The sequence below is a fragment of the Botryllus schlosseri genome, chromosome 4, assembly GCF_051294905.1.
Source record: "Botryllus schlosseri isolate E-star chromosome 4, Bs_hap1, whole genome shotgun sequence".
Lineage (NCBI taxonomy): Eukaryota > Metazoa > Chordata > Ascidiacea > Stolidobranchia > Styelidae > Botryllus > Botryllus schlosseri.
This window is the reverse complement of record NC_137239.1, coordinates 4,060,721-4,082,548: the sequence shown is the minus strand read 5'-3', so window position 1 is coordinate 4,082,548 and position 21,828 is coordinate 4,060,721. Positions and strand designations below refer to the sequence as shown.

The 21,828-nt window shown below is 38.2% G+C and overlaps 2 protein-coding genes across 2 annotated transcripts in view; both read right to left on the bottom strand.

The window, feature by feature from the left end:
- LOC145437891 (uncharacterized) overlaps window positions 1-21,828 on the bottom strand; it is a 194,357-nt gene that overhangs the window by 42,978 nt on the left and 129,551 nt on the right. The gene's annotated exons all lie outside the window — the stretch shown is intronic.
- Window positions 1-21,828, bottom strand: part of LOC145437976 (uncharacterized) — a 574,293-nt gene that overhangs the window by 551,829 nt on the left and 636 nt on the right. Inside the window, exons 2-7 of the mRNA XM_080315344.1 lie at window positions 21,456-21,618; window positions 19,610-19,702; window positions 16,127-16,230; window positions 14,340-14,456; window positions 11,399-11,506; window positions 9,963-10,082 (exon numbers count right to left, since the gene is read on the bottom strand). Coding sequence (XP_080171470.1) covers window positions 9,963-10,082; window positions 11,399-11,506; window positions 14,340-14,456; window positions 16,127-16,230; window positions 19,610-19,702; window positions 21,456-21,618 — 705 coding nt within the window. The remainder of the gene's footprint in view (window positions 1-9,962; window positions 10,083-11,398; window positions 11,507-14,339; window positions 14,457-16,126; window positions 16,231-19,609; window positions 19,703-21,455; window positions 21,619-21,828) is intronic.

The following is a 21,828-nucleotide window of genomic DNA, read 5'->3' as shown; positions in this document are numbered from 1 at the left end:
CAACCCTACTTTGGACACTATTATTGGTCATTCATTGAAACTGGATTGTGAAACGCTGATCGCAACTTTTCAGAAAAATTAAGAAAATGGCCATATTACGTACATCCACACATCATGCCGTAATTTCTTGGGAAACAATGCGAGATCCAAGAAACGTTTGTGGTGGCTTTATCGAAAAATTGGTATTTCTTCACTTGCAAATAATTTTTCTCTGAGAAATGTTATTTGACCTGTCGAGCCATTTAGGCAGCTATGGACAATTAGATAGGCTTATATTTATTTTGAAGTTCACGGTCAACATAAGGGCAATATTTTTCGGCAAAGGTTTTCTCGCAGGCGATCTATTGGCACACTTTTCAGCTTACTATATTGGCAAATACTTCGTATGTTTTTGTGCATCGCGGCGTGGTAATGGTCGAAGTCGAAATGCCTATTTTTATTTTCTATAAATCATGCTTTTTTTCGTGGGGGAAGGGTACTCAATAATCAAAAATTTGGCAACATGAAATCCCGTCCAGCGCGAAAGAAATTGATAAGAAGTGCATAAATTGTGAATAAGAGATGTATAAATAATTTATGTTCATTCACCGACATAATTTCGGGCCCCCTTCGAGCTCGGGACCTCCAATTGGACGATTTGGGTTGCGGCAGTTACGGTCCTGGTAAGAGATCAAAGCTTGGTCGCTGTTTCCTGGATGTGATTTTACTATTGGAAATATTTTGAGCTTCAATCGCATATATATATATTATTTGCATGTGGTGTGGTATATTCGGGGTCAAATCAAGGCTGTTATAACAGCCATCGCGGTCGGGCTCATACCATGTGCTTCGAATCAGATGTACGCAATCCGAATTCCCATCTGTGATTGGCAATACGGGAAATTAAATGTATTGGGTTTTGTTTTAGTGCTTTGTGTGACTATAGCAAATCAACATGGGAATGTCATGGATATATCTGCCCACATTGAATTTGGTATTGCACCCATTTATTCATTTTAACGCGAATGTATTCCAAACAAAGCTCCGCTCCGCGACGATGTTGACTGCATATGATTTCTTAAATATAGTAGCCTTAACAGCATCTTAAGCACGGTAACTGAATATATTTTCGAATATTCTACCAATGCATGGGTATTGTGTTATTATAAACATTTTGCGTTAGCCGAGAAGATACATGTTGCGATTTCGTATGTCGCCACCTCCGACTAACTGTCGAAAGTATGCAACCACCATCCCCCCGACCAAATATACTTATATATTTCTGCCACTTGAAGTAGTTTTCACGTGTCTTAGAAATTACTACTTATACTGTTAATTGAGTAGAAAATATAGGGCGTTACTTGTGCTACCTTTAGCAACACCAATCACTTTTACAATCTCTAGTTCAGTGGTTCTCAACCGGGGGTCTGCGAAGCCTCTAAATTTACAAAATAGTTGATAAACTAATATATATTTTTAAAATTAGGAAAATCACGAGGCTGCAGTTTTGCTTCATTACAGTAGAACTCACATCAACAGGAAGGTCGTCTGAGATGGAATATCCTGCTGTGTGGACTCATTTTAGTTGCTAAATTGCCAATAGCCCACTGATACAAATATTTGGCTGTATAAACGTGTTTTGTTGGGCATTGTGTAAAAAATAAATGGTTGGATTAGTAAAGTCAATCACGAAAACTTCGTAATGTTCGCAAAAATCCGTTTTCGCCTGTGATATAGGCCTACATAACCATTTCCCTAATAACTCCAAGCTGATCTGCTAGATATAAATTAACAGGTTTGACGTTTGTCAATTTTGGTGTCATCATTGTTGCTATCATACCCAAATGTGTCGTCGGAAGCTTTATGCCCTATTATTACATGGCCACCACCTTTCTTTGTCTAAATGGATTTTCAGCACTCGTTGATATGAAATCGAAGGCGCAGATTTTAAAGACACGACCACGCATTTCAAAAAATGCAGTTAAATAATTAGCTTTGAAATAATAAAAGTCAACCCAATTTCTGCATACATAGAATGCTGTTATTTTCAAGAAAAATAATTTTGTTGCTGTTTATCACTAGCCTACAGTTATCATTTGTACATGACAGATGACGATTGTACGATAATTGAGCTAAATTGGAACTTGAACTTCGTGAGGGGGGTCCGCGGGGGTCCGTGACGGCCAAAAAGGGTCCGCGAATACAAAAAGGTTGAAAACCACTGCTCAAGTTCATATTAAAATATTACGGCTAATCAGAAACCGCCAAAAATGTGAAGCTTTTTGTATATAGAATTGCCGTTTAATATTGCAAAACACAAACAAAAAGTCTCGATACCATTTAAAAACATCTCTGCCTCTGTTCCAATATGGTATTTGGTGTGGGTTTTTGAATTTGTTTACCAGTGTAATTTTATGGTCCGAAAAGAACTTCTGATTGAACGAAGATAGAGAATCACTGTAGCCAAGTTCACCGAAAACTCACTCATTCTGCATTACAACAACCCATGTTTCATGATAGATGATTTCAATAACAATATTTGAATTTTTGCTATTGTATGCTAACCGTGATGTCACTAACGAATACTGAAATTTGATTAATTTATGAAAATGAGAAAAATTGATACAGAAAAAATCTGACGTGATGGAGAAATTATTAGCACAGAATCGGATTTAGCAACCATAAATTAGCCTTAATCAATCATTGACATTTTTTACCCTAATTTTTGTTCGAAATTTGTAAACCAGTGTTATCTCCGTCTCGGTCAACTTTTGCCCCCTTAACGTATGATAAATACCTCTTACATGAAGTTATGTGTCATTATTTTGTGGTTCGATTGTTAGTTTGCTTTACTGGGGGTGATATTCAAATTTATGGTGTTGTATTCTGATACGAAGGTATCGTATTTTAGCTTATAATTGTATTTTAATGTTAGGCAAAATAGTGCTTCATCCCCTGGCACGTTTTTGGTCATAACTTTTCCCCCCCAAAGTAAAAAAAGTGACAAAACCCATCATTGAAAAGCTGATAAAATTATCTTTGCAACGGTATATAATACGTCTTTATAAGAATTTTTTCTATGTTGACCGAAAATTCTACAGGGCTATTAGCTCGAAACGATATTTAGGAAGTAAGACCCCGATAGGACAAGGTTGCGTGATATGCTATGTGTGTCGTGTGAAGTATCGTTAGGAAGTAATACATGTAAGACACACCGTGTACGACCTCGTATTCATGCGATATATTTGTGCAAAGCGAATGTCTTTATGATGTTAAACTTGCGTAATCTAAATCCAGAATGTTACATGTGCAATTCTCTGCGTTTAGTTCACTTTCGACGGATGGGCAGTGAGCGGGTTGTTGGCTAACGTACCACAGAGTCATCTTTCACACACGTCAATTGATGACACGGATAACGTTCTTTTGTTACTGTCCAGCAGTTTATTCAATCGTTATAAACGTAAGGTCGAATCGAAATCGAATGAATCAATTGAATGAACTCAATATACCTTGTAGTTCATGCACATATATATCACATGAATACGAGGTCGTACAGTCTTATTAGCGTTTCCCATCACATAAAGATAACTGATATTCCCTGGAGTACTTTTCCATTAGCTACTCGTGTGCGTACTGCTGATTGCGGCGTAGCAAATATTCTCGAAATAAATCAGGATATTTTGATTTTGTGCCGTGGATTATGGCTAAATTAGTAAACCTAAATATATACTTTTGAACCCCCGCATCCCTAGTACAAGATGGATGCGTTCATGTGTGATACTCAGTTGTAGGATTACGCAGATCTTGAGCTACAGTTCAATGCAAAATATATTTATATTTCTGTATGCTGCTTTTGATGATAGTATAATATCAGTCGAACCTGACAGTGTTTTGTCGGCATTGTCGTTGCTGACGAAATTCACTATATTGAAAATGTCAATACAAATGGAATCTTCAAATGCGACTGATAGGATCAGAAGGTGCTGAGCTGTATCATGCATGATGACTTGTAGGTTGATGGAAAATTGGTCCCCGATTCGTAGTCCCTACACATTACTTAGACCGCATTCTATCTTCGAAGTGTTAAATGTTTTAGGTGCATACATTCTACGTTTATACATCCCCGACTGAACAAATCCATCACTAATGTTGTTGATTTAATATTCATGGTGTTCCGACAGACATGGTAATTATACACCAGACAGACATTTTCTATTATTCCTGATCTGTCGACTTGCAGGGCAACTTACTTTTGTTCCAGGGTTTTGGAAGAAAGCACTTACCGCATTATTTCTAATATGAGCGTTGTAGAATGCTTGAATATCGAACAATGATCGGTTGGTAACTTGACAACATCATTTTATTTTTAATTCGCAAGTTATGCGAAATCGATTCATAAGTAAAACAAGGGTATGAATGAAGTGCACACTAGTAGTATACACAGATTTGGATATTACAAAAATAAACATGACGATAAGTTATTCACAAATTTTCTATATTACATTTCAAAATATACAATCTTACTTTTATGCAACTCATTAGAATTTTGCGCTAGCTAGTCAACCTAGCAATCTTCCCCCATGCATTGGTGTCAATGATTAGATTCCATTACTTAAAGCTTCACCACCGCTGGCAATACTATAAGAGCTGCTAAGTCCAGCATTGACTATAGTTGGGTAGTCCTCGAAAATTTGAAATTGGCGTAACGATCGTATTGTCACCATACCACCAAGATGTGACAGCATATTTAAACATGCTATACTCACTTGCACAGGTCGTTCCGTAATATCCTGGTTTGCAATCACACTCGTAGTACGGGGCGATTGCTATGTCATTGCAAGTCCCTTTATTCTGGCAAGGATTGTCGAATTCCGCGCAGTAGTTGTCTGGAATTAATATTATAATACGAAATAGATTCATGATAAGTAAAACAATCGTATCAATGCAAGCTAGCAGATTTGGAAATCATACCAATATATCTAACGAAAGATTATTCACAAATTTCCCAGAGATCTCAAAAACAATTCGACGTTTTGCAATCGATTAGAATTTTGCGGTACTTCATCAACCTTCCAATCTCTCTATGTATAAGTATCAATAATCAGATTCCATTATCCATACACCACCTGTGTCAATACTGTGACAGAGTTTAAGTCGGGCCAAAACTAGCTGAGTTCTGGTCATAATCCCTTCGCGGAAAGGACATCAAGAACGAAACATAAGTGTAGTATTGTATCATATGGGTAGCAATTGTTGATATTTATTGTCCGCTTTTCAGAGATCTAATATAGAAGACGATGCCCTTTTTATCTATGCGGGAAATTAATATGAGGCGTGATCAATTATTACGAATATGAGGATGTTGAAGACTGAGCCCGTAATGCCGATGACTCACATTTGTTTAAGTGGATACCCACAACGTAAACTATTTGGCGGGTGATTTATTAAACTTGACATTTTTGTTCGAGGAAGGCACGATTTAGTGCCACTCGATCTCTTATGTCTAATTTTAGAATCGAGTCAGACCATATTAGCAATTATGAAAGAACATGTCCAACATGCGATTTCGCTGTCGCGAAAACTGTCCAAAATAAAATCTGAAAAATGTCCAAAATAACCCACTTTAGGCGTTTCTGGCAAAAACCAAATATTAGACGGCCTTATCATAGCTCATTTGAACTGTCACGTCTCGGACCTCGCGTTCTTTTGGCTCGTAACCCACCATGGTGTAGACCAGAAGTCTTAAACTCAAATGTGCTCGCGGGCCAATTTTCTACTTTTTGATGGCGCCACGGGCCGCAGCACCAATAATAGGGGATTCAATGTATTTCAAAGCAGGCCTAATCAGACGAGACCTTGCAGACTGACATTCCACGCGCATCGTAAAAATGTGATTTAGTATTGTGAATTCACACCTGGCACGAAAAAATAACATTTTCGATATTTGAATAAAATTGTAGCTGTACTTGGCATAGTTTGTCAAAATAATTAGTTGTAGACACCATGCAAGAGTACAAATGCATCAAGACATCGTAAAAGCTGTCGGCAGTCGCGGTATAATTTTGCAGCGAGCTGACATTTGACGTGCCTCAATTGTGGGTAGAGTTTTAGAATTTTACAAAGATTGATTTGATATCAGAGCATTGGAGCAGTACAGCCTAATCCGGGTTTCGGGCATACTCCTGATAACTAGGCTATTGATCATGTCATTACCAAAGTCAAATTAAATCAGCGTTAGATTTACCTTCGAATATTGGAACAGATCAATAATAACTTGAATATAATGATTACCGTGACATAGCAATAGAAATGTCCAATCGCTGAAGAATCCATTTGTGTTACAGCTATGAAGCGTAGGCCGCGACTACTTTGTACTCGCCACATAGAATTGACGATAATAACATGGACAAAGATGCCCAAGATGACACAGGATGTAACAAACTATACATCAAGAGGGCAACATATTGCCATTGGTTGCCATACCGACCTGCTCATATATCTAAATAATATGATAGTATTTTACTATTTTCCATACCAGTTTGACAATTATTGTGTGTCCGTGGTTATACCAAGTCACGGCTTTCCGCGTCGCAAAAGTTCTTCTCTGATTGTACCATTTGACGCAACTCATCTCGAGTCATTTTTATTTTATCACCCTTCGAGTTTGAGTTTTTACAAATGGTAGCGACCAAGTCCAAATCACAATTTTCAGTACGAATCATCAATGGGTCGTGTCTTACCATCATAAACAAGTAATGTCACGTAGGCTAATAGGTAATCTTCCACTGCGTCGTAACTTTATAAAGTGATGTTTGGTAGTTAAATATTGGCGAATACGTTGAAATCCAAAATGCCCTCGCGGGCCGCGTGCTTGAGACCTTTGGTGTAGACTATGTTACGGCTCTTCAAGATCAAACTCGAATTACATATTGCGACGCTCCCGGTAGTCAACGCGTACCACAACCAAATCCACACTTGTACATCCTTCAATATATTCGTTGACTAAAGCCAAGGCGCATGATTCGTCCTATAGCAGTGGAAATACGGAAGTGAAACGGTAAACTAAAAGTTACACAAAAACTGAATCAATACTAGCCTATTGTATCCTATCTAGTAATGCAGATCTTACCAATTTATTCCGGCAACATTCCTACACTAACATCACGCATCACGCATTTTTAAAGTTGTCACTGCGAAAATGCCTTCGGTAATATTATTATTGATGAAAAGTGGAGTGACTATTTTCCCCTGTGAGGTCAGGTGCGTCACCTGCGAAAATTGCTCCTGTCCCGGGTGGCTCGGCTCTGAAGACTATGTCATATCGAGCCTCCCGCCTACCTTGCATGTCGCATTTCACTGTTACATTTTTGTAGTGTTATGTTGATATGTAATGTATACAAATAAAGATTCTCTCTCCCTCTCTCTCTCTCTTACGGACTAGGATGTGCGATCGGTATACCAAAATGTGGGAAAGAACAGATTGACAAGTATGTTCCACACGATAGAACATAATCTGCAACATGAGACAACATTTCGGGAATGATCAGTAGATTTACGAATGTCGCAGCGATTTTGAGCTCGCGCGTCCTGTCGAATAAAAAGTTTCAAAGAAAATCACATCGATGACAGTGCATCAAAGAATGCTCGACTGTTTCAGGTACAGAACAATGGTCGCATAGATCAGTATCGCTACATTCAATTTTGTATAAATGCGCTTTCAGACGGCAATGACCTGAACGAAGCCGAAATATTAATCGTTCGTAGAGCCTATGTCGATGCATAGATGGAAAATGGCCATCATTCAATGCTCTATGGAAATTTCGATAGTTACCTTATTTAATTGATATTTTGCGTTCCAGATCGCTCTACAATATTGCCGTACTTTCGCCTTCGCCTCGGTGTGGCTAATCTCGTTTGGAAGTGTCTTGAGAAGGGGTATTTTCGATCTCGGCCCTAGCAGCTTGACAAGCCAATTTGTCATATAATTCATTACCACCGATATCAGCGTGTCCCGGTACTCAGGCCACGTTATCAATTATGCTTCTCCGAATCGCTTGATTCTGCGAGCCACCACATTCAAATATAACATTCTGCTCTTGCTGTGACCGCAAGTTGGCCATAGCAGTCAGCAGCAGATATCTTTGATGGTTTGAGCCATTCTGGTATATCCATTTCAGAGCGTGGAGAATGGCTTGTGCTTGTATGGAGAAGACTGACTTTAGGGTAGAACAGGTTTGAGCAAAGTTTATCATCAGCGACGGGATAGTAAATTTATAACCGGCTCCTTCTGCAGATTTAGACCCGTCAGGGTATATTTCATGGGCATCGTTCTAACGTTCGAATATGAAGTCCAGGACTATGGGTTTATGTGACGGCCGTGCAATACCTTTTTAATGATTTTTGCAAGGTCAATATCAATATTTGGGTATTGCATCAGCCATTGGGGGAAATCTGGGAGAGTTTTTCTTTCAAAGACAGGGTTATTCAAAGACGCGACATTCGTGGTGATGTTGAAGGTAATGAATTTTGAATCCATGAGGCTGCATATCTCCTGCCAAAAGTCTTCACGCACTCCTATTGTAGGATGTTCGTGAGCCTGGTAACGTCTGAGGTGGCAGCGATAGTTACGGCTAAGCCATTTGTAGCGTAGGTGGAGAGGAAGTTCGTCACACGATGCTTCCAGTGCACTAATGGGACTGCTGCGCATTGCTCCGCAGCAGAGACGGAGAGCTTGATTTCTTATGATACATAACATGCATTCATGTGGATCACGAGTGTGGTTAAAATGCAATTTCCATAAAGTTTACTATTTTTACGACGGATATTTGAATATACGATTTGTGGGTGTGTTAGGTATAGAGTCGCTTTTTCTGGACTGAAATAATAGTTATTTGTTGGTTCTCGTTGCTGTCATTTTATTGTGAATAAGTGAACTTCATATGGGATATAATTAACAATGTGTTGTCATGAATTAGAAGTTTTACTTGAAATATGTAACATTTTGATATAGTCAGATATAACCTTTTACTATATTCAAGAAATGTTTAGATCGATGTCATCGTCTTTGGTCGTCACATATAGCCGTGAAATAGTCATGTTCAAGAAATACAAAACTATTTCGAATATTATTCTTTTCGCGAATACCTATTCCTAACACCACTAGGAAAACTACCCTAATAATCATTATAATATTCACCACGTCGCATTGTGAAGTTCTCGAGAATCGGTAACATTTTTTGCCGTACATGTTTTTTTCTCATTTTGTATTCATTAAACCTTAATGACACTGTGATGAAAAGAGTAATATAAATTTCAATTCGAGAAATTCCGCACGAAAATGGTAATATTACAATAAGATGACAATAATTCGAGAATATGTCCACTGTTTAAAATACTCCAATAATCGTTTGCTCACTCCGCCACCGAAATATCTTGTTTCAAATACCGAACACGAGCGTTAAGATAACGTTCGCACAATCCCCAATTTTGAATAGCACTTGGTTGCGGTACGGCAACTTCAGCTCCTCGCGCATGCGTGGAAAGTTTTCGGATAGAAATTATTTTATAACCGGGTTAGATTATAAGCATTGTTATACTTCGTTATCTAACTGGATGCATTTATCTGAGCTTCTGTTCCCCATCCGATCCGTCTTCGGATGCGGGCGTTGTCTTACAAAGACACACAACGAAAGTCGACAGTGACATTCTAAATTACTGTGAACCGGATGCGCAGGTATTACAAAATATCAATCGTCTTGCGGATGTAAAAACGATCAACGTGAATGAAGCATAATAAAATATAGATCTGAACCTAAATATCAGAATAACAGTAACTGTCCGAAATAGAGCCTTAGCTACTATACATGCTATCATTGCCACTGTTTGAAACTGCATGACTGGTGGGAACTGAAGGCAGTATGTCACGGCGCGACCACCACCAATATAAACATTGTGTTTTTCAGATTTGAAATCTTTGTTTTTACCCGAACAAGTCACTCCGTAAAATCCTGGTTCACAATTGCACTTGTAGTACGGTTCAGTTTGATTGCCTTCGCAAGTTCCTTCATTCTGGCAGGGATTGCCGTGTTCCGCGCAGTAATCGTCTTGAAAGAATACATTTCAATATAATCAGAATGTTACATAGCGATAGCCGAAAGGCGGTAGCACATATGCGTTCTATTCCTTGGTGACTTTTCAATCGGCTTCACGTCTTAGGACTGCAATTATTCTGGAGACCAAACCGTATTTTTGATGATGTGGAACGATGATCGGTAACTTTGAGTTTATGCAAATCCATCGTGTTTTTCAAATCACAACTTTTTTCAATCACGAAAAAAATTTACAGTAACTGCTAAAAATTTTGCAATTAGTCGGCATAAATTACATTTTAATCGGCACAAAATAATTGATAGCTTATTGTCCCCGACAACACCATCGTTCAGGTGAAGTAAGTTCCTACAAAGTTGCACTGTTCTACAAAACGAGTTGGTACCTTAAGCAAAGGAAAATGTTGTTGACTTATATCATTTGGCTACTGGTTTTCAGAGTGGACCGTAAATAAAGTGTGACATATCTCAAGTAGGATCAAATCAGGTAGCAAAATTTTCCAGAACTAAATGAAAACAATGACACAAATAAAATACACCATTTCAAGGCGTCACGATAATTTAGAAGCTACTGGCGCGTACTTTGTACCAGCGAGTAATTATTGAACTATGTCCAGGGAGTGTCATTTCTGGTATATGCCAAAGATACCAAAAGTATAGCTTATTTTTGACATCATCAGGAATCCATGTTTGTATACTCAAATTTACGGTGTAAAACGCTGTATATTATAATCCTTCATATCGAACGAAAGTCAGAAAACGTGCAGGGCTGTGTATGGTACGCAATGAGGGGGGCTACTTCTTGGAAACGGACTTGTCATTAAGCTCATCCCTAATAGCATGATATCATTTACTACCCGGGTTTGTCAATACTCAGTATATCGTTAATCTAGATTTCAGTACAAGACTTTTTAACCTAGACCCTACGATTTGCATTCGCTTGACATATAGGTCCTTTGGGCGGTAGACCGCGGCCTTCCGAAGGGTTCACGGACCTCAATTCGAAGATTTAGCTTTACAAACTTGTTGTGTCTCTTCATACAAACTCATTGCTATACTTGTTGACATTTCTATCTGAAACTTTCATTCAAATCTATATTTAAAAAAAAGCTTTATTTTGTGCATTTCAAAATATAAATTATTGGTAGTTTTGGCACTTGGTTCCCTAAGTGCCAAAAATAAAATGGTCGGACTATATCCATTGAACTCTGCCAGATTCCTGTGTAACATATTACTGTCTCACCAAAAACCATTACCTATCAAGGTTTTTGTGGACAGAGCTTTTAATATGAAGATACTGATATTCAGCTTACTGCTACAGCTTTCTCCGTAATATCCGTCGACGCATTGACATGAGTATGTGGAATCAGCCTCAACGATACACGTTCCACCATTCGTGCACCCTGGCTCGCAGTGTTCCACTAAAACGATTAATATGGAGTTTTAAAATGGAACGAATACCATTATCACATATCGACATTGGTAATCACCGTGGGCTATCCATGATTTTCTAGTATTACACCCTACCAACACCGACCTTGCCTCGATTATTCGGTAGGGTTGCCATACGTCCGGAATTTTCCGGACAGGGCCGAAATTCCACTGTGAAAACTGCGTCCGGGAGGAAATCTTAATACATGCCTAAATGTTCGGAATTTTGAAGGCTTGAGCTGGGCTCTAATTTTTTTCGTAAATCACTATAAATACGCCGTGTTATATTTAAGCAGATTTATGTCATTCCAAATTTTTCTTCGCGCTGCGCGCGAATTAGTGAAACTTTTGTAGATATTAATATGGGGACCACTCACCACTTTCGCAAAAAATACAATCGACAATAACTAAAAATAACCATCATTTACTGAATTAAGTCTAATTGTAATCGCAATTATAAGAAACGGCATATTCCTAGAATTGGTAAGGACGTTTGGATGCTTTTGTCAAAGACAGTGTTTCTAAACCTGGGGGTAGTTTACCTTTATTCCGGGGATCGCGAAGACGTTGTACGTTATCAACTACACCAAAATAGGCCGTGAGTAAGTCTGGGCGAACCATAAAAGGTTGAAAAGCACCTGGTGGGAAACCTGATGTTGCATTTTTTAATAATATATGGAATAACCGATATTATATGCATAGTTCATTCGAGAAATGTAACAACCAGATGCATTTAGTAAGCCCTCAAAAAGTTTCATCGATTACTCTCTGGTCAGCCCAATATCAGTGCTTTTTCGAGCTGACGGGGGCTAGAAAAATGATGTGTTGGACCTGGTTACAACACAGAACTCGATAACTGCACCGATTTAACACGGCTAACAAGTAACAATATAGCAAGGCTGTAAAAATCACGGCCAGCGGACTGCCATACGATTTCATTCCGTCCCCGAAGAAATCTGTTTCAGACCCAAGCAATCAATGCAGCTCACATTAGAGATGTCCCAATTCATAACCTATATTACACTCCACTCCTGTGTAGAGTCGGTAATCGAAGCTTTGCAAGTGTGACGTCATATTTATGGACAATGTGTTCATACCTCATTGTAAAATCCGCTAGTAGGCGCCACAGAGTGTCCAGGATTTGAACCACAAATATATTGCGACACTACCCTAACCCACCTCCAACCCTAATAACATCCATATCCAACACTAATATACCCCGCCCAAACTCTAATATTCGTCTCCCATAACCCTTATCTTAAAGCGAAAAATAATTTATTTTTGACGTGTTCGTGAGAAACATTTATTGGTATCATGGTCAACAGTGACTTGTTACGATCGTAGAACGAAGAAGCGCCCACGATTTTGGGGTCAGTATCGCAATGAGTATCAATTGTTTCCGTACCATGTAAGGTTTGATTTGGAGTATTGGGATAATTTTTTTAGTACTGTTGGCGTTGTTTTATTCCTAGTTTTTTGTTGTTAATTTTTCCCACATATTAACCCAGAATTTTCGTTTGCATTTATAATTGACTTTCCAGAGTTCGATCCGTTTTGGCATAAAATTGTTCGGTAAATTTGAGGATTTCTGTTTTACGTCCTTTTAGTCCTTGTCCTGCCGCAAAACATGAGGATAAAAATAAACTACGTCATCCGCGTAATTAAGTGGTTTCAAAGGAAACCAGGTAGCAGTATGTCCTAGAACGAAATGAAAACAATGACACAAATAAAGTAATGTATTTTGCGGCATCGCAAAAACTTGGAAGTTACTGTCCTTGTACCAACGTGTATGTCCAGCTAATTTTGCCGAAATACTTTGTCACTGTCTTATAACTGTCTTCCCAAAACCAAATACCATCAAAATTTCCGTGGACAGATATTGTAATATGAAGAAACTGATGTTCAGCTTACTGCTACATCATATTGTCCTATATGGTGTCGACACAGGCAAATCTCACGCCTCAGTGAAATTGTATCACGTCACAATTTCCATTTGGCTACAGGCAATTTGACGGTCATTTTTGACCGGCTTGCCGAGCATTAAATTTGGTAAATCGGTTATCAATCGAAAGCTGACTCTCCACTGATTACGAAAATATAAATTTTATTCCGCTCGTGGCTCTGGAACTCCCACAATCAGCCTCGAATTTTTCATTGTTATGGAGATTGGCATTGGGACGCAACAATGCTGTCTGGCGAAACGAGAGAGTAGCTCAGGACGTAACAATGCAGTCTGGCGTAACGAGATAGTAGCTCAAGAGAAAAAGAGCCAGACACCATTGTTGCGTCCCAATGCCAATCTCTATAACAATGAAAAATTCGAGGCTGATTGTGGGAGTTCCAGGGATACGAGCGGAATAAAATTTATATTTTCGTAATCAGTGGAGAGTCAGCTTTTGTTTGACACCCGTTTTACCAAACTTAAAGATCGGCAAGCCGGTCAAGAATGACCGTCAAATTGCCTGTAGCCAAATGGAAATTGTGACGTGATACAATTTCACTGAGGCGTGAGATTTGCTTGTGTCGACACCATTGTCGACTGAAATGGCTCAGTTTGTAACATTGTGGAGATTAGGTCACAAGCTTCGACTCACAAGTCAATTCCAGTCAATGCAAATACTATCAATTCAGATCGCTGAGTCCAATACTACTTCAACTTTAGCAAGCATGCAACTTAACGAGGGGAAAGAAACAAACGCGTCTTCGAGGCATCCATATTTGGTGTCTTTGAATCGCCTGTTCTATTGCGAAGATTAAAATATCATTCACGTTAGTTCTAAGGTATTACCCATCAAAACCATCTTAAAAAGCAAGCACACTCACCTGTACAATGAGTGTCGAAATAACCACCCTTGCATGTGCAGAACTTCAGAGAGTTGTTATATTCACTTCTAACGCAGTACTCGTATTGATTGCAATCTTCACTAACATTGCATGTCGCTATTTATACAATGAAGATAATTACTTAATATGATCAATATTAGATTAGACACTCGATCATTCCCAGGGCAGAAGTTAATTCGGACCGGATACGTGAAAAGTCTCGTGACTATTTTGAACGGTCATAAATTCCACGTCGGTTATATCAAACTATGTTTCTGGATGGATTGCATAATTTCTCGAAGTAAAATTGTAGGCCTGCCGATAAATTCCCAGACGAAAGTTAAACCGTTTCCAGGTATTTGCGGCAAGTAAAACGAAATTCGGGGGTTCCGAGTATATTATGAAGGAGGTTTGACTCCGCTTATATGACATAATGTATAATTCTCCGGTACTAATATCATAGGCAGCTCTCCCATCATTTTCTGCATCTTGGATTGAATCCAATTTGAAATATTGCGAATACACAAACATATATCCTGATCCCGTTTCTATATAATAATTCAAGAGTCAAACCCCAACGTACCCGTCCGGACTTATATAAGCATCAATCAATAAGAACTCGACTGGATGTTGGTAAAGTAAGAATGCTACATACGTTATAAAAGGGTAGTGAACAATTACAATATCAATTGGCCAGATCTGTATGCATCCATGACAATATGTGTTATATTTATAACCGTAACTAGCTGAGCCATTAAAACGATTCTGGGTCAGCTCCTAACATTTTGCAGTAAACAATGTTACGCTAGAGATGGAGAGAAAAAACAAATGGCTTTCCAGTGACTCACTACTTATATAAATGGCTTATTTTCGAGTGCCTGTTGATAGTCGTGAATGTTGAATCCGATGTTATGACTCTTACGACGATACGATGCGAGACTTACTCGCACGAATAATAGTATTCAATTAGCCACATGAACCACACAAATTAGGAAATCTTTCTCCGGTTTATTGGTGAGATCACGTTTCAAGATGTCCTGTATTACTTTCGCAGTTGTTTTAGGGTCACGACACCGGTCCCGTGTATTGGAACTGGGTCTTTGGTAATAAATTATCATGTTTCCACCATAAACTGCAGTGTTTTGCTGGTTATATGTGAAATAATATCGTATCGGACATTCCTCGGTCTCTGTTTGCCTACCACCCATTGTACCACCATCCAAGTTTTTGGATAGCAACTTAAACGCAATATGATATTCCCACATGAGATATATTTTATTACTATTGTGTTTATTGTAAGTTATTTATAGTGGCATTTCTTCTCGTTGCCGTTAATTCTGAATTGTCATCATTCAGTCAAAGTGACATACAGTTATTATAATTCGGATCAGATAGCAACAATTATTGAACTTCTCTCGCAATGGCTGGACGTAAATTGATTTGGCATTACTGTTTCAACCGAATAAATAGACTATTGACACAAACCTGATACTCTTCATAGCTGATTTCGGACCCAGCTTTTCTGGACCACTAATTGAGAAGTATGTAGGTTGACTAGTATTTTGTCAATATTCTTGATATAATTGAATGGAATGATTTCAAAAAAGCTACCGTGACCCAAATCAATTCAATATATTTTGTCTTTGGTGAAATTTCTCGCTTTTATTTAATTTCCGTGTAATAAATCGACATGTAGCTGATAATGATTTACTCAGTTTAGAAATAATGTTGCATAAACTGTAGTAACCAACTAGCAATGTATATTTCGATCTTGGAAGAATGCTTACTGAATTGACAGATGTACCTCCTCCTTGTTCCTTCGCAGGCATGTTGTCGCCAGATGAGCCTCTCGTGCACAGAACACTTATTACCACCACTGTCTACGGTCTTTCTGAATAGAATATAAAAGTCTAACAACATTGTATTGTCAGGTCGGCCTACATGCAACAACAAAATTTATTCCGATCGCTCAATCTACGATAGTGCAAACAAGTACCTGTAATAAACAGATTCGAATAAAATTGCAAGTGTGTATCATTGAAAACCTGATTTTGATAAATATGAGACCGTTTCCATGTGCTTTCTTCTCTATTTTCCGCAATGATAATTAAGCTTTGTGTTGAAAACTGAATAGTATGCCTCCACCATCTCTAACAAATTGATGACAATTTAACTAGTGCGAAACTTATAATGATGAGTTTTTGTGAATTCATTCATTTTACACTTAGATGGGAATATTCGTATTTGGTATTCGAAAACGAACCTAGGCAAATTCCGCACTGTAAACATCTTTCATATATGACAATTTTGATTTGTTTTCTTCTTCCATATATGACAAAATAACTTGCTTTGTTAGAAAAGTTTTCTCGAAATATTCAGCTTTTTGAATATTTATTGACTCTCTGCTGTGAGATTTGCCCTCCAACACACAGTAAAAAGAGCGTGTAGGTGTAGGTTGTTATCGAATGGCGCTAAATCGATCAGTCAAATATTACCATTAGTCATTCGCAAAGTGTGCACAAGTGCCCCACACGGCGCTGGCAGAACATCAACATTAAAATGTCCCACGCAATGGCTCGTAAATCTTATGGGGCTCTTTGGTCGAAAATATTGGCCACCCCTGGCCTAGACCATTGCGTAAGGTTATATTCCCTCGCACGTCCTCAACGGAATTTGTGGCAAATCGACTAAAATACGGATTCCATGGAATGAATTATCAAAGCACTTGATCGTTCCAGTTGAACCTTGCTGATCCTTAAAAATCAACCTGCACTTTAGCATTGTGCCATAACATACAATAGGCTAAGGTATTATTTTACGGAAATGTTGGGTTGACTTGATATGACGTCGTAGGTTCGTGTTCACGTTCGCGGGAACATATTCAAAACCTTTCAGGGGTCGCACTATCCCTAGTATTTACAATTACCGATCTACAGACTTAAGCCACGGCCTTCTTTCGATCTCGAACATGGAATAGGTGGTCATAAATCCCCGGGTCGGAGGTCGGCAGTCCCGGACTAGCATTATCGGGTCTGTCAACATACAATTATGAAATCATTACAATGAACACAAAACTATTTTGTCCTTGTTGAAATGATCGGAATAAAATGAACTTTATTTTCTATCGTCATCAATTTCACTTTTCTCATAAGTTCTAGCCGTCCCACATTTCTTTATTCACGTCGACTGCGAACCATATTTCTCCAGTTTGGAATTTGTCCGGGCCAAGGTCACAATAGGGGGCCCACGAATGCACTCAAATATATTCAATGGTTCGACCTCCGGGAAGTTTAAGAACCTCTGCTCCAGAGTGTTCTAGTCTTTTTTCAGTACACGTAACACGACTTATGCTGATTGGAAGGTAATAAGTAGCCACGATAAACATGTAAAAATAGGGAGGTGATTCTTGAGCTGATCTCGGTAGTTCTCGAACCTGATATACTCTTCTCTACACACATGCTACTGGCCACATCGTCTTTCATTCAGATTGTCATATTATGCAGATAGTAATGGATATCAGTAGTTATCGCAGCAACATGGAATATTTGCCATTATTATATTAATAGTGTTCCATTGTGAAACAACTATTGACTAAATATAGGACTAGTAAAGAATTTCACGACAATAGTCAAATCGGATCAATTTGTTAAAATCAAATCTGCTAGCATGATAGCAGACGTTTGATTTATTTACAAGCAAACTGGCGAGAGATCTCATGATATAAATGGAAAATTACGACTGCGAGATATGGTGAAGAAGTCTATGGCGGTATGTTATGGAATAATTAAGAAGGAAGGATATTCAGCACTGTGTACGGTATGCTCTTATAGCTAAGGCGATATTTTTTTACCTGAAAACGGAAGATTTTGACCTGAAAAAAAATTTATCATTTGTTACCTTAAAAAAATAACCTTGACAAAATTTCGACCTAGTGTAATATAATTGGGTGGTTTCGCACAAAATCTTAGAATTGTACTACTTATCTTCATTTCTGGATGGTTACAGTTGTACTGCGAGTTTGATCGTGCAAAATGTTAACCTCTCACAGGATTAGCGTTGGAACAGAAATCGTCAATTTGTTTCTTTTCAAGGCATTACCGAAAGCTGATTCTGAGATCTCGTAATTATTCGGTAATCTTTCAGTGATCGCAGGTTTTGGCAACAAACGAATTGCCTAATATTATCTCATCAACGAGGAACATGAATACAACACCAAGTCACGAGAGATACCTATGTCTGAAACGCTAACTTGTCAGGTTTTTGTAATAGACTAATTACTTATCACTTCGCGACTGACCGTAGGTTTTTAGTCATTATAACCTCAATACCTTCTTATTAAGTTGTCACCAGACGTGGATTTTTGGTCATTATAAGCTCACTAAATTGTTAATATCTTGCCCCAAACGTAGGTTTTAATGGTTATACCTGAACTTATTGCTTATTATCTTGCTACCGACAGCACTCCCGATAACTTACTACTACCATGTCATTGATCGTTGGGTCGTCAACTCATCCCGACATGCCACCGTCCCTATACCCGGAAAAGTCCCCCTGTAACTGATCCCCATACCTGTAACGTTAACATGCTACTACGCTTATACCTGAAAACGTTAGCATGCCACCGCAGGTTTACGCGTTATGATGCCACCGCACCCATCTGAAGCCCTGGCACACCACTGCTGATCTATTACACCACTCTCATGCCAAGTATAGCACCAAGCACATTGTTATTATTGACTACCACGAAAACAATATCTTATTATACAAGCACCGCAAAATAAAGTATTAATCATGGTAAGTAACATATTTTGTACGCAGTTTGATTCAAATTCTACATCTTATGTGTTTACTGCCGTTGTAATTGGAACTTGTTGCTTGCTGTGCCAATTCCGCGTCAATCAATACTTCGCAGATTGACATACCATGCACAAAAGTAAGAAATCTCGAAACCCGTTTCCATCTTGGTGGGCAATAAATGTTTTATGACGTGACTTGCAGCAACACAATTTTCAACTTCATAAATAAATTAATATAATTTTGCCGTTGACGATCAAAAAGTGATCGTATTCGTCCAAAGTCACTCTGACTTATCTCTTCACTCTGATTCAATTATTAATATTTTTATTATTATTGATACATCACAGTGGCGCTTATATTTAAAAATGAAATGCTCCCTATATTTTTCATAATTTACCATAATTTAAAAATAAATTATTATTGCGTTCGAAGTCGATTTGTAGCACCTTACAAACATTCGACTCATATTTTACCTCATTGGATTGTTTCCGTCCCATTCACCTCCCTGAAGCCATGTCCAGTTGTCATCCATTTTTTCGAGACCTTGGTAATAGATTTCGTTACCCCTAGAAACAAGCTAAATTTTATCACAAAGCAGTTCCAACCCAGCGCCTGGCTGTGTGCAGAACAATCGTCACTTTTATGTTAAACGAAACAGTTATATGGATATAGCTGCCTGGTTTAAGTTGGCGTACGGTGGCGTTTTGTGATGTTGATAGCAGAGTTGGACCAATTACATTATTTCAGTTCAATTACAATTACAATTACAATTACTTTCATGCATGTTTCAATTACATTACAATTACAATTACTCCATGCTAAAAATATCAAATTACAATTACAATTACAATTACTCCTTGCATGCTTCAATTACATTACAATTACAATTACAATTGCTGCTGTTGAACATGTAATTGAATAATGATAAATTCAACCGTGCTCCTTGACAACCGTAGCGTCGTAATTAACAACAATTCAAGTATTCATGTTTCATTCATGATACGCAAATACCCGGTAATTAATAAAAGAAAAACGTTTTCGAACTATTCTAGTATGCAGTATGTCGTTGAAAAAAGTATTATAATCATGCACGGGTTGGATTTGCGTATATAGTATATAGTTAAAGAAATAATATTATTTTTATCGAGGGACGTAGGAATTAGGATGAGGGGTGAAAACAAAACCGTGCTTTGTCAGATAAGACGTTATATAATATCCAGTGGTCTGGTTAGTTAGACAGACGAAGTAACGATGCAGCATCGTGATCTGAAATCGTATTGTAGATTGCCAACCCACGGATAGATGCGCAAGATGTGAGTAACAGATGAATGCACCGACAAAGGTACTGCAGAGCCGGCTAAAAGCAGCAAACTTTATAGTCCTAGAGCTGGCGATTCAGGCGTCCAAATTTGATGCATCTGGTCTTTATCGTAAGCTATTGATGCACTAATTCCGAAAATACAAATTAAAATCTCGTCAGGGCAATGTAACTGCTCCAAAATAGCCGTTTAAGGCCGACTGTTCTGAAAAGTGAGAGCGCCGCAGCAGCATGACCACAACAATGACCAATTACTCCCAGCGATTGTTCAGAACAATGCCGATTCCCAGACTTTCACGACTATTTTGGGATGGTACCTTTGCCTGGAAATATACTTTTATTGCGGAATCAGTGCGACACTAGCTTTTGATTAGGACCATACATATCAAATTTCGACGCTTGGATCGTTAGCTATGGGACTATCAGTTCTGCTGCCTTTAGCCGGCTCAGCAGTTCGCTTCTCGGCGTATTCAATCGTGAGTCACGTGTTGCGAATCCATCCGTTGGTTAGTAATCTAATAATTGTTTACAATGGCAGCCGAGGCCAGCATAGCGGTAAAAAAATTATTTTATGTTGTGCTTGTCAGGTCTCAATAGCAATTTAATGTAATTGAAATTGTAATTGAGCAAAATTTTTGTCAAATTACAATTACAATTACAATTACACAAAAGAAAAATGCTTCAATTACAATTACATTACAATTACATTGAAATATGTAATTAATTACAATCAATTACATTGCAAATTTCAATTGATCCAACTCTGGTTGATAGGTGTATTGTCAAATCTCTTGTATTCCTAACACATTGATAACGAAACCTTTGAATAGCGAAAGTCCAAACAAGGAGTTTCATATCACTGATAGAGATATATTAATACATGCATGCGCCGAACTGACCCCTATCCCTAACCGCAACTTGCTATTTTGACCATCTCTATAAAATGTATGTCGATGTTTTGATACTCGCGATGTCGCACAGACGATAGGTATATTACTTACAGCCCTGCTCCCTTCATATAGTCCACTATTTCCTTTGTTTTAGGTTCGTGCTGCCAACCACCTGCGTTTGAACAAAATTCCTTGGCCTGTGCCAGATGCCTGTAGTTGCAAGGAGCCCAGAAATAGTATCCACCAACTTCAAACACCTCATTGTCAAGATTCTCTGCAAATAAAAAAAAATATCCTGAAAGTTGATATGTTTTCTGAACGCAAATGCATTTAACACGCATGTGATCGTATGAAGACTCTTTCAGTCGCATTTATTTTATAATTTATAAATGTCAATCATGAACTGAAAAGCTATTAATGACTATAACAACTTGAATTACCATATTTACATATATTTAGATCAGTGCTTCTCAATCAGTGGGTC